At 34.8% G+C, this 14,267-nt stretch overlaps 1 protein-coding gene across 1 annotated transcript in view; it reads left to right on the top strand.

Moving 5' to 3' along the window:
• Window positions 1-14,267, top strand: part of DNAH12 (dynein axonemal heavy chain 12) — a 215,940-nt gene that overhangs the window by 23,602 nt on the left and 178,071 nt on the right. Inside the window, exons 4-10 of the mRNA XM_065885861.1 lie at window positions 7,246-7,435; window positions 8,079-8,151; window positions 8,760-8,918; window positions 9,122-9,317; window positions 11,415-11,603; window positions 12,471-12,627; window positions 13,281-13,372. Of these exons, the coding sequence (XP_065741933.1) occupies window positions 7,246-7,435; window positions 8,079-8,151; window positions 8,760-8,918; window positions 9,122-9,317; window positions 11,415-11,603; window positions 12,471-12,627; window positions 13,281-13,372 (1,056 nt within the window). The remainder of the gene's footprint in view (window positions 1-7,245; window positions 7,436-8,078; window positions 8,152-8,759; window positions 8,919-9,121; window positions 9,318-11,414; window positions 11,604-12,470; window positions 12,628-13,280; window positions 13,373-14,267) is intronic.

Raw genomic sequence — 14,267 nt, forward strand, 5'->3', positions numbered from 1 at the left:
TAAAATACCTAGGAATAAACCTACCTAGGGAGACAAAAGACCTGTATGCAGAAAAGTATAAGACACTGATGAAAGATATTAAAGATGATACAAACAGATGGAGAGATATACCATGTTCTTGGATTGGAAGAATCAACATGTGAAAATGACTATACTACCCAAAGCAATCTAGATTCAGTGCAATCCCTATCAAACTACCACTGGCATTTTTCACACAACTAGAACAAAAAATGTCACAATTTGTATGGAAACACAAAAGAGGCCCAAATAGCCAAAGCAATCTTTTTTTTTTCCCCCTTAGGTTAATTTTTATATTACTTATCATTGTACTGCTATAGCTAAATCAACTAAATATAATTTTACGTAGTGTTGCTCAAAAGATCTACAAACAACAAGGCTGATGCTTACCTTAAAAAGGAGCATTTTTAAAATAAAAGAAGAAAACAGTTATGTTCCAAATGAATGGAACTGGGCAAAATACATATTACTAGTAACATATTTAGACAGTGAGTATCAGGTGCCGATTGGTTTCTCTTAATATGCATAACAGGCTTGAAGAAGATCTTGAAAATAATGTTCCTCCCTCTAAATTTTTAGCTTCTACATAGTGTCAGATGTTATAATTGATATGAAGTATAAACGCGTTTAGGCAAAAGTAAAAATCCACATACAAAGTAAAATAGCAAAATCTGTAGAGACTTTCTGTAGAAGGCTCTGTTCTCTTGTGGTAACATCCTTTAGTACATATCCAGGATAGATTAAATTGAAACAATATATTTTGATACCGTAGCAATACTTTCATATACTCTTACTAAATATTATAAAATTCCAAAAATACATAAATATTCCTTGTACTGTGCATTGTGCTCCATTTTGGGCCTGATGAGGTTGTGGTTACTATTTTAACAGTTAAACAGTGCACCTCAATAGTTCTGCCATCTATAAACAGTGAATGGAAACAGTGGTGAGGTCTCTAGAGAGATGGCAAACTACCTTTAAAGTGAAAATTTTTTATGGAGTGTGTCCAGATTAGAGGAGAGGAGGATACAGGGTAGGGGAGGTAAGCAGGGTAAAACAATTTTAAAATGACACTGCTTAAGAGTATATATTTAATGATAGCTACTATACCTTGTCTATCCTTTATAGTAATCTGGAATAACTGCATGTTTGTGCAAAAAAAAGTTTCTACTCTATAGGAAGAGGAGCAGTGTGTTAGGAAAATCATGTTCTTAGTCAGGGGAAGATGTGAAGACATCTCTCTCGTAAGTGCTATTTTATTTGGTAAATCTTTTGGCTACATCACTATATGCTATTTCAACCTCCTTATCACTGGGGCAGGTAGCCAAAGCAATGTTGAGAAAGAAAAACAGGGCTGGAGGAATCAGGCTCCCTGCCTTCAGACGATACTACAAAGCTACGGTAATCAAGACAGTATGGTACTGGCACAAAAACAGAAATATAGATCAATGGAACAGGATAGAAAGCCCAGAGATAAACCCACACACATATGGTCACCTTATTTTTGATAAAGGAGGCAAGAATATGCAATGGAGAAAAGACAGCCTCTTCAATGATTGGTGCTGGGAAAACTGGACAGCTACATGTAAAAGAATGAAATTAGAACACTCTGTAACACCATAGACAAAAATAAACTCCAAATGGATTAAAGACCTAAATGTAAGGCCAGACACTATCAAACTCTTAGAGGAAAACATAGGCAGAGCACTCTATGACATAAATCACAGCAAGATTCTTTTTGACCCACCTCCTAGAGAAATGGAAATAAAAATAAACAAATGGGACCTAATGAAACTTAACAGCTTTTGCATAGCAAAGGAAACCATAAACAAAATGAAAAGACAACCCTCAGAATGGGAGAAAATATTTGCAAATGAAGCAACTGAAAAAGGATTAATCTCCAAATTTTGTAAGCAGCTCAATATCAAAAAAACAAACAACCCAATCCAAAAATGGGCAGAGACCTAAATAGACATTTCTCCAAAGAAGATATACAGATTGCCAACAAATGCATGAAAGAATGCTCAACATCACTAATCATTAGAGAAATGCAAATCAAAACTACAATGAGATATCACCTCACACCAGTCAGAATGGCCATCATAAAAAAATCTACAAACAATAAATGCTGGAGAGCGTGTGGAGAAAAGGGAACCCTCTTGCACTGTTGGTTGGAATGTAAATTGATACAGCCACTATGGAGAACAGTATGGAGTTTCCTTAAAAAACTACAAATAGAACTACCATACGACCCAGCAATCCCACTATTGGGCATATAACCTGAGAAAACCATAATTCAAAAAGAGTCTTGTACCATAGTGTTCATTGCAGCTCTATTTACAATAGCCAGGACATGGAAGCAACCTAAGTGTCCATCGACAGATGAATGGATAAAGAAGATGTGGCATATATATACAATGAAATATTACTCAACCATAAAAAGAAATGAAATTGAGTTATTTGTAGTTGGGTGGATGGACCTAGAGTCTGTCATACAGAGTGAAGTAAGTCAGAAAGAGAAAAACAAATACCATATGCTAACACATATACATGGAATCGAAAAAAAATAAAAAGGTTCTGAAGAGCCTAGGGGCAGGACAGGAATAAAAACGCAGATGCAGAGAGTGGACTTGAGGACATGGGGAGTTGGAAGGGTAAGCTGGGACGAAGTGAGAGAGTGGCATGGGCATATATACACTACCAAATGTAAAATAGATAGCTAGTGGGAAGTAGCTGCATTGCACAGGGAGATCAGCTCAGTGCTGTGTGACCACCTAGAGGGGTGGGAGGGGGATGCAAGAGGGAGGGAATATGGGGATATATGTTTATGCATAGCTGATTCCCTTTGTTATAAAGCAGAAACTAACACACCATTGTAAAGCAATTATACTCCAATAAAGATGTTTTAAAAAAAATGACCACAAATAGCTAATGTTGGTGAGGATGTAGAGAGAAGGGAGCCCTTGTACACTGTTGGTGGGAACATAAATTGGTGCAGCCACTATGGGAAACAGTGTGGAGGTCCCGCTAAAAACTAAAAATAGAACTACATATGACCCCGCCATTCCATTTCTGGGTATATAGCCAAAGAAAACAAAAACACTAATCAAAAAGATAAATGTACCCTAATGTTCACAACAGCATTATTTACAAAAGCCAAGATGTGGATAAGGAAGATGTGAATTTATATACATATATATAATTTATATACATATATATATATATATGTAAGGGAATAACTCAGCCATAAAAAAGAATGAAAAATTTCCATTTGCAACAACAAAGATAAACCTGGAGAGTATTATGCATAGAGAAATGAGTCAGACAGAGAAAGGTAAATACTGTATGTTATCATTTATATGCGGAATCTAAAAAATAAAACAAATGAAGGAGTATAACAAAAGAGAAACAGACTGACACATACAGAGAAAAAACTAGTGGTTACCAGTGGGGAGAGGAAAGGGAGGAGGGGCAAGATAGGGGTAGGGGATTAAGAGGTACAAACTACTATGTATAAAATAAATAAGCTATAATGATACATGGTATAGCACAGGGAATATAGCCTATATTTTATAACTTTAAATGGAGTATAATCTATAAAAATTTTGAATCACTACGTTGTACATCTGAAACTAATATATATTGTAAATCAACTGTACCTCAATTTAAAAAATCAGTCTGGGACTTCCCTGGCTGTTCAGTGGTTAAGACTCTGCACTTCCATTGCAGTGGGCATGAGTTCAATCCATGTTCGGGGAACTAAGATCCTGCATGCTGCGCAGCACGGCCAAAAAATAAATAAAAAGCACAATCCATAAAAAAACCAATAAATTTTATTTCATAAAAATTAAAAACTATAGCTAGATGAAAGATTCTGTTAAAAGGATGAAAAGACATGCTACATACTGCAAGAAAATGTTCACAAATCACATATCCAACAAAGGACTTATATCTAGAATATTTAAGAACTCTCAAAACTCAACAGGATAAAAACAAAAAATCCAATTAGAAAATGAGTAGAAGACATGACTAGACATTTTACCAAAGAGGATATATGGATGGCAAATAAGCACATCAAAGATGCTCCACCTTATTAACCATTAGGGAAATGTAAATTAAAACTGTGATGAGTTATCACTACATACCCATTAGTATGGCTAAAATAAAAAATAGTGACAATTCCAGCTGAATTTTGACACTGCTGAATATTCATTTCCTTTTAAATGCCCTTATACATATTTTTCTAGTTCTCTAAATATTATTTCTCTGTCATCTTCATGAGTTTCGCTTCCCTGTGTAACTGTGGCCCAATGTTCTCTTTCCTTGAATCTTCCTGGATGATTCTCTTCTGATTTCCAGTACCTTCCATATTTTGATGACTCCCATAGATTTTGATGCACAAATACCTCAAATTCAACATGTCAGAAAAAATGAACTTATCAGCTTCTTCCATAAGACGTCTCTTCCTCCTTATTCTCTCTTCTGGTTATCACTATTTACCCAATCACTCATGCTTAATACACCTGAGTCTTAACTTCTTTTTCCCCCTCTCTCTGCCATACAATTAGTCCCCAAATGCTACGAATATTTCTCCAATCAGTCCTCTTTTTGTCCTAGGCTTACATCAGGTCTTCCTCTTTCCCCTTGACTACAATAGCCATCAGTGGCTTCCCATAACATACAGAATTAAATCTTAATGTGTATGCAAGGCTTTCTGTAATATGACTCCTACCTATTCTCCTGCCTCTCCTCTCACCACGCTCTGTATCATATTTTATGCTTCACCAACATGGACTTTCTTATTCATCCTTGAGGAAACATAATTTATCTATCTATCTATCCATCCATCTTTCCTTCTATCATCTATCTATCTTAAAAACCATGAGTTTACACTTATGCCTCCTATTCCAATTTAATATCACTGGGTTCATTCTAGTCTTCCCTCTTTCCTTATTTGTTGCTCCCTTCTCTCCCAGTCAGAAACCTAGCTTTTATGAACCACAGTATATTTACTTATTTTGTTAAATTCTAGAATACACATAAACTTTTAAAATTGCTAACCCATAACATGTGAGAAACCTACTCTGCACCACCAGGGAAGTCCCACCATCATAACTATTTTAAAATGTACTGTTCAGGACTTCCCTGGTGGCACAGTGGTTAAGAATCCACCTGGCAATGCAGGGGACACAGGTTCGAGCCCTGGTCCCAGAAGATCCCACATGCCATGGAGCAACTAAGCCTGTGCCACCACAACTACTGAGCCCATGTGCCACAACTACTGAAGCCTGCATGCCTAGAGCCCGTGCTCCGCAACAAGAGGAGCCACCGCAATGAGAAGCCTGCACACCGCAATGAAGAGTAGCCCCCGGCAACTAGAGAAAGCCTGTGCGCAGCAATGAAGACCCATTGCAGCCAAAAATATATAAATAAATTAATTAAAAAGAAATAAATAGGGGCTTCCCTGGTGGCGCAGTAGTTGAGAATCTGCCTGCTAATGCAGGGTACATGGGTTCAAGCCCTGGTCTGGGAAGATCCCACATGCCGCTGAGCAAATAGGCCCGTGAGCCACAAGTACTGAGCATGCGCGTCTGGAGCCTGTGCTCCACAACAAGAGAGGCCGCGATAGTGAGAGGCCCGCGCACCGCGATGAAGAGTGGACCCCGCTTGCCGCAACTAGAGAAAGCCCTCGCACAGAAACAAAGACCCAACACAGCCAAAAATAAATATTTTTTTTTAAAAAATAAATAAAGTGTCGTGTTCAGTGGTGTTAAGTATTTTCACATTGTGCAACCAATCTCCAGAATATTCTCATATTGCAAAACTGAAACTCTACGCTCGTGAAACAGCTCTCCATTTCCTTTTCCCCCTAGTCCCTGGCAAGTGGCATTCTATTTTCTGTTTTATTAATTTGACTACTGTAGATACCTCATATAAGTGGAATCATAAGGTGTTTATCTTTTTGTCATTGGCCTATTTCATTTAGCATAATGTCCTCAAGTTTCACCCATCTCCTAAATTTTTAAGCATTCTTTCCCTTTTATTTGAGATATACTTTGCAAATATTTTCTCCCAGATTGTCAGTAGTCTTTTGACCTTTTTTATTATGATGTTTTTAAAACATGTAAACATTTAAATTTTATGAAGTCAGAATTTGTCAATCATTTTTTCCTTTTTTGTACCTGGAATTTGAATCATAGTTATAAAGTCTTTCCCTATGCTTAATTATAGAAGAATTTTATCAGGTTTTTTCTGGCCTTGTATAGTTTTATCATTTAGTTTAATTAAATTTCTGATCTATTTGGAATTTATTATTGTGTATGTTGGAAGATATGTGTTAAATTTATCTTTTCCCAAATGGCTAACCAGTTGTCCCAGAAATATTTACTAAAATCTTTATCTTTGCTTCAGTGATTTGGGGTGCCACATTTATCATATGCTACATTTTCCTATGGACTGAAGCTATTTCTGGACTTCCTATTTTTCTTTTTTTCCCAGTGGTGTGTCTATTCATGTACCTGTACCACACTATTCTCATCAGGGAGACTTTATAGTATGTTTTAATGTCTCCTAGGAATAGTTCTTCCTTACAAATATTCTTTCTCAGGGATTTCTTGGCTATTTATTTTTCCACTTGAACTTTAGTCTCTACTTGTCTAGTTTCTTAAAAATGTGTGTAGATATTTTTATTGGTATTGCATTAAATTGATTTTGGGACAACTTTAAATTTTCATGATGTTAAAATATCTTTACCAAGATCAAGTACTGTCTTTCCATTTGTTCATGTCTATTTTTGTCAGACTACTCATTGTTATGGGAGAATTTATGAAATTATATTATGATGCTATTATACCAGAATAGTATCTCCAAGAGAGTGGGGCTTTGCCTGTTTTGTTTATTACTATATCCTCAGCATTTGGAACAATACCTGAATATTTGTTGAATTAATGAATATTTGTTAAATGAAGGAATAGTAAGTTAGATTAAGGATGTTTGTTTTGCCTTGAGAAAGTGAAGAGTATACTAAGAACATTAATTTGGAGAGAACTCATCATAAATGAAAATGTAAAATAGTTTCTTTGTAGGTTGTACTTTTGGATAAAATATTTTTATTCTGAAAACATGTTATTTTTCATGATATTTTTACTCTGGAATGCTACATTTCACATGTATCATTGAAATGCTACACCATTTAGAACATTTAATTTTTTCTTATTACATTCTCAGTTCAACTATATTTATTTGAAACAATGTGTAGAGAGTAGTCCCATAGTACCTATTCAGCAGGAATGGCTGGATCACATGTTAATGCTGATACCTGAGTCTTTAAAGGAAGGGAAAGAAAGAGAAGAACTCATTCAAAGTCTCATAAATGAGGTGTCAAGTGATTTTGAAAAAAGCATGAAGAGATATTTGGGTAAGTGGCATTTAACACACACCAAGCTTGCTTGTTCCCCCACCTCTCCCAATCGAAAGTAGAAATATGAATAATGAACATTATACGTTTAGCTATATATATTTCTTAGATATTTATAAAGTTTTAACTTTGAGCCTATAACCTAGTCAAATCTTTGTAATTTAAGGACACTGTTTTTAAGGGTACTTTTTGTAATTTTTATGTGCTTAATAGCTTTTTAATTTTTTACTTTGTCTTTATGGTTATACTATTTACAGGATTATAAGAAAATATTAATGTGTTTGGGGAGATTTATTAGGGATTTAACCTTTGCAATTTTTAATTGGATTAATTGTTTTAAGTGACCATGCCAGTGACCTTTGAATAGATAGGATGAGAAAAACTGAGAACTTATTAAAGCTTTACTGTATCTGAATTCACCACCAAAGCAGGGCTGAAATTGTACCAAGAGCATGATTTTGTTTCACATAAGGGATTTTTTTCTTATACTCATTTTGATTCATATTAAACTATACTATCCATTATCAAAAGTTAGAAACTTTGATTTCAGTTAAGTCTTGCAAGGATTTTCAAGAAGCATTAACCTATCTATCTATCTATCTATAAAATATATGTATATATATACTTTTTTTTTTTTTTTGAGTGAGGAGTGTTCTTGTGAGACCTCCAGTTAAATGGCTTGAAGATGAAGGAGGCCATTTACCTGAATCCCCTGTGTAAGTAAAATTTTTATAAAACAGTACTGTATCTAGGTTTTGATAACAGATTGAAAATAAACAGATCTTTCATTCAAGGCTACAACTATGAAGCTCAAAAGTGTTTTGAAAACATGTAAAAAAAAAATAGTACTACAGTTTTTGTTTTTCCCCAAAGGTATCCTCTACATTGAACTTATCTAGTTGTTGCTTATGCAATTAGTGGGAACATTTATGGATGTATAACTCAACTCGGACTTAAGTAAGCTTTGGAGTATGCCAGACAGATTTCTCCGTCTCTTCTCTCCAATCCTAAGGACTGAGTTTGTTTATCTCTACCCAGGGTAACTGAGCCAGAGCACAGTGGAAGTTAGGGAACTCATGCCTGGCCCATCAGCCTGCCTTACACACAAATGATCTCTGATGTCTCCGAAGATAATGAACTCTCAAGATCTTGATGTATTTTTATTACATGCTTATCTCCTAAGTTTCCCATTGCTGAGTATATTTCTCTCTTCTCAATCCCCAGTCTTCTCACTTTGATACTAATTCCATGCCATAAATATTATTTCCTAAAATTTAGAATGTATCATTTGAATCCTGTTTGATATGGTGTTTTGCTTTTCCAGAGGCCTGGATTATTCTAAGCTTTGGCATTCTAACTATCTGCAGACAAGAAAACAAATATTAGCTAGTTTGTACATTGTTCATCCAACTATGAAAATGTTATTGGACCTTGGTTATACAACATTTGCCAATACAGTTTTGCTAGACTTAACTGGAATTAGGTAAAATCCCATATTTATTAATTAACATTTAAAATTTGAATGTCTCCTGCTTGAGTCTATATTTTGACTATATAATTTAAAAAACTGATAAATACTCAGGACTTTTCTTAGGTTAAAAATAATTTTAATTTATCTTGTTTCAATAATTTTATATCATGACCAATATCTATTGTTTGCTTTAAATCATTTTTTTTCATAAATAGAGGTAAAGGCCCAATTGATTGTGGATCACTGAAAAATGATTTATCAATACAAGCTAGAAAGGCAGAAGAGAAGATAATGAACACTTGGTATCCAAAGGTTATAAGTCTCTTTACCAAGAAGGAGTCACTAGAAGGCATTAAACCTGAGAAACTGGATGCATTTTATAACTGTGTTTCCACACTTATGTCAAATCAGGTAAATAGGTTTTGTATATTTTAAATGATAATGTTATTGAAGTTACTTTAGTATTTTAAATAAATCTTCTTTAGATATAGTGCTATATAATTATGTTGAAATAAATTAAGAAAGACTTTTACTATAAGTTTGTTTAAATAACTTTAGCAGAAAAATGCTTCATTTCTGGAAGCAGTCTAAAAATGAGAGGTAAAGGCTTCCCTGGTGGTGCAGCAGTTAAGAATCTGCCTGCCACTGAAGGGGACATGGGTTCGAGCCCTGGTCTGGGAAGATCCCACATGCCACGGAGCAACTAAGCCTGTGCGCCACAACTACTGAGCCTGTGCTCTAGAGCCAGTGAGTCACAACTACTGAGCCTGTGTGCCTAGAGCCCTGCTCTGCAACAAGAGAAACCACTGCAGTGAGAAGCCCGCACGCCACAACGAGGAGTAGCCCCCACTTGCTGCGACTAGAGAAAGCCCGTGCGCAGCAATGAAGACCCAACACAGCCAATAAATAAATAAATAAATAAAATCTAAAAATAATAAAAATAAAAAATAAAACGAGAGGTAAGTCTAGAAGTATGTGTCAATATTATGATTGATTACTGGATTCATGCTTAAAGGCTAAAAGCTAATTATCTATAGCTTTATTGGAGTAAATTAACAAAAGTACTATCCTAGTGAACATATTTTTGAACTTATGAAATTACAAGTTAATTGATTCTTGTTTTGTTCTCAATAAAATCTTGGTTCGAAACGTTATTGATCGTCTTTAAATGACAAACAGAAAGAGAATATGAATTTTATACAATTATTTTATGGGCTCCTTGAATTTTTACTATTGTAGAAATGTAATCCTAGAAAAATAGTTTTGAATAAAAACTTTTCCTTTTGGTAAAGACCTCCAAAGATTCCATGAATTTTGCCTTTTTTTTTTAAACACAGGTAGAAGGACTTCCAAGCCTGCTGTATTTTTAAAATTAATTTATTTATTTTTATATTTATTTTTGGCTGTGTTGGGTCTTCGTCTCTGTGCGGGGGCTTTCTCTAGTTGTGGCAAGCGGGGGCCACTCTTCATCACGGTGCGCGGGCCTCTCACTATCACGGCCTCTCTTGTTGTGGAGCACAGGCTCCAGACGCGCAGGCTCAGTAGTTGTGGCTCACAGGCCTAGTTGCTCAGCAGCATGTGGGGTCTTCCCAGACCAGGGCTCGAACTTGTGTCTCCTGCATTGGCAGGCAGATTCTCAACCACTGCGCCACCAGGGAAGCCCGAATTTTGCCATTTTTAAAGGGAATTTATATATATATATGTATCTGGTATGTAATACTGTAACAAATATACATGATTTCCTTTTTACTTTTATCCTCTTAAGAGGACTATGATTATATGATAAGAAGTAAAGAGTTGAGGAATGTTTTGAAGATTATTTAGATATATGTTTGTGTACCTTGCTTAAATTTCTAATAGTTGGTTCTGCATAAGAAAGCATTATTCATACTTTGGTAACTTACAGTGCACGTTTCTAAGTTCCAGTGGCTTCACTCTCACCTAGTGAAGTGCTGGAAATCTGACCCCAGGAGAAAAAGCCCTGGTTTGTAGTGTTTGCCAGTTTCCATGGGGTAAATATTCCCACCATGGTGATTTTCAAGCATCCAAGAGTTTAGTATCTGGCTCACAAAATTCTTGAATGTTTAACAATTGGCTCTTATAATTGTAGGAGCTAGCTCTAGTACACTACTGTCCCTTGCCCTGTATACATGTCACCTCATGACACCCCCAAACTTAGGTTTCAGGCCTCTCCTCCTCTCAATCTTTACCGTATTGTTGGGTCTTCTGGAACTTTTTCTGTACCAGGGACAGAATTACTAAAGGATGTAGAAGATTCTGAGTTGCCATTTTAAGATTGTTGATATTCCATAGAAAAATTAAAGTTTGTATATATTGTCCTATTTATTTTAGACTATATTTATCAAGAACATATTGTGCTGAATGAAGATAATTTTCAGGACTAAATGGATTGGTAGAGTGAATTAATTATAGGCAATAGGTTACTGATTTTAGTTAAAGGTTCAGTTTGTACTTTCTAAAGTAATAATAACTTATGGCATCATGCAGCTAAAAGAGCTCTTAAAGAGAACTGTAGAAGGATTTGTAAAACTCTTTGACCAAGAAGATCAACGAGGGCTGCCGATATTTAAGATGGAATTGACGTTTGATGATGATAAAATGGAATTTTATCCTACTTTTCAAGATTTGGAAGATGTTGTTTTGGGTTTGGTTGAGCGAATAGCTGAAGCTCTGCAGGTATTTCTTTATTCTTATCCATTGGGTTTCTTTTTTTAAAAATTTTTATTAGAGTATAGTTGGTTTACGATGTTGCATTAGTTTCAGGTGTACAGCAAAGTGAATTGGTTATACATATACGCATACCCAGTCTTTTTTTTTAGATTCTTTTCCCATATAGGTCATTACAGAGTATTGAGTAGAATTCCCTGTAGGTCCTTATTAGTTATCTTTTATATATAGTAGTGTGTATATATCAATCCCAATCTCTCAATTTATCCCTCCCTCCTCCTTACCCCCTGGTAACCATAAGTTTGTTTTCTACATCTGTGACTCTGCCCATTGGGTTTCTTTATATGGCCCTTTTTTGAACTTTTAAATTGACTTGAAGCTCTATAAAGTGTATATGTACATTAAATGTTATAACTCGTTGTTTTCTTTCCATCCTTCAGGTTATTTTAAGTTAAAAGTACTTTCTCTTTGAGAAAGTTTCCTGGCTTGAGATGACTTTTTTCTTCTTATAACTTTTATTGCAGTTATTGATTTATTGCAGTTATTGATATTTTTGTGTATGTCTCATGTTCCCTACTGAGTTGTGAACTTCTTAAGGACAAGATCCAAGTCATGTTTGTTCTTTCTAGAGCTTTCTAGTATAATCATTTCAACATTATATTTCCTCAATAAATATTTGTTGAATGATAGAAAGCTAACCCAACTAAGGTTTTATATTAGACTACAGACAAATTTTAAATCATTATTTTGCATCAAGTTATCTTTTCTTGGACTGCTGAAATCTGAAATGAATTTTTAAAAGTATAGTATAAGATCTACATATAGATCAATTGCACAGTTATTTATTTCATGAATTGTCATTTTTATTTATGTTAGAATGTCCAAACAGTACCCTCTTGGCTATCAGGAACTTCAACAACTGTGAGTCTTGACACAGAGCTTCCTGAACATGTGTTACAATGGGCTCTTGATACACTGAAGGTGGCAATACATCATAACTTAGAAGGTGCAAGAAAACATTATGAGACATATGGTATATATGACACATAATATTATATCTTTTTTTTTGCCATAAAATGATGCCATTTTATTTTTACTAGAATTTGGTCAGTTATTTGGTTGTCTGGATCTGTCATGAAAGAGCAGAGAGCCAGAAGTGAGCATAGGCATGGCTTTTGGCAGAGTCATGGATCCAACCCAAGAAACTTGAATTCTGTTGTTCAGTCCAAAGGGTGAATGTTAACTGGAGCAGGGTCATAAAGCCAAAATATAGAGAGAAGAGTTGTTGGCATAAGGAGAAAGTTAAATCAAGGGCAAAAGCAAGGTAATTTCTAAGAATAGTTTTGAAGAGTCTGCAGCTCAGTAGCCTCCTCAAGTGTGTTATGGGCTCAGGATAGATAGTTGTTATTTGACATTCTATTAACCAAAACCTTTTATTGACTGGCTTATCTGTACCTCTAAGTTATTTTACATACCCTATTATCTTTATTTTAAAAGTTTGCATTTAACCTGGTTTGCTTATTAAGTCTATTTTATGTTATTCTGTCTGTTCCTGTTAGTGTATGTTAATAGTCTATTAATAATATTTAATTGAATAGGCTACTCCATTCTATGACTATATAAAACAAGCACTTTACCTTTTTAAGAGGGTGTTACTGAGATTTAAGTTAGATTATTAATTTTCAGTTGAAAAATACAATTGGCTCCTTGATGGGACTGCAGTTAAGCTGATAGAGACTTTTCAGGCAGAAGATCATACTTTTGATGAATATACAGAGGTAAGTGTTAATTCTGTTTTTCATTAATGTCTTTGAATTTCTTTTTAAAATTAAGAGCTTTTTGTTCTAAAAAATAAATGCTTCAGTCTAAGTTAACAGAATTTCTTATTCAAAACATCATTTTAGTAAACTCGTATGTTCATCTAATCATTTCCCTAGTCATTCATTTAACTCATTCATTGATTCAACAAAAATATCTTTCATCACATTCAGAGACATAGCAAGATTTTGGTGATGCAAAAATAAATAATACGTAAGCATTATCCTCAAGAGCTTGTATTTGGCATGGAAGCCAGACATCGAAATAACAACTGTAATATATTGAGATTAGTACTAGAATGGAGATAGGGACAAAGTGTTGTGGAAGCTCACAAGAAGGAATGGTTACTTTTGCTTTTGGAAATTGGTGGAGGTTTCTAGAAAAAGTGAAAAGTGGGCTGGACTTTGAAGTAGATGTTTATAGTTGGAGAAGAGAGGAAATGTAACATAAGAAAAGGCCAAAAGTATTTAGAGGTGTTCAGAGAACGTCAAATAAACCCCAAATGGCTGAAGAGTAGGTAATTAGGGAAACAATATATGGGGTATTTTGTGTTTCCATACAAATTTTAGAATTAATTGTTCTAGTTCTATGAAAAATGCCATTGATGCTTTGGGAGGCTTGCACTGAATATGTAGATTGCCTTGGGAAGTATGGTCATTTTAACAGTATTAATTCTTTTACTTCATGAGCCTGGTATATCTTTCCATTTGTTTGTGTTGATTCAATGTCTTTCATCAATGTCTTATAGTTTTCAGAGTACAGGTCTTTTACATCCTTGGCTAGATTTATTACTAGGTATTTTATTCTTTTTGATGCAGTTGTAAATGGGACTGTTTTCTTAACTTCTCCTTCTGA

Source organism: Phocoena phocoena, chromosome 10, assembly GCF_963924675.1.
Source record: "Phocoena phocoena chromosome 10, mPhoPho1.1, whole genome shotgun sequence".
Lineage (NCBI taxonomy): Eukaryota > Metazoa > Chordata > Mammalia > Artiodactyla > Phocoenidae > Phocoena > Phocoena phocoena.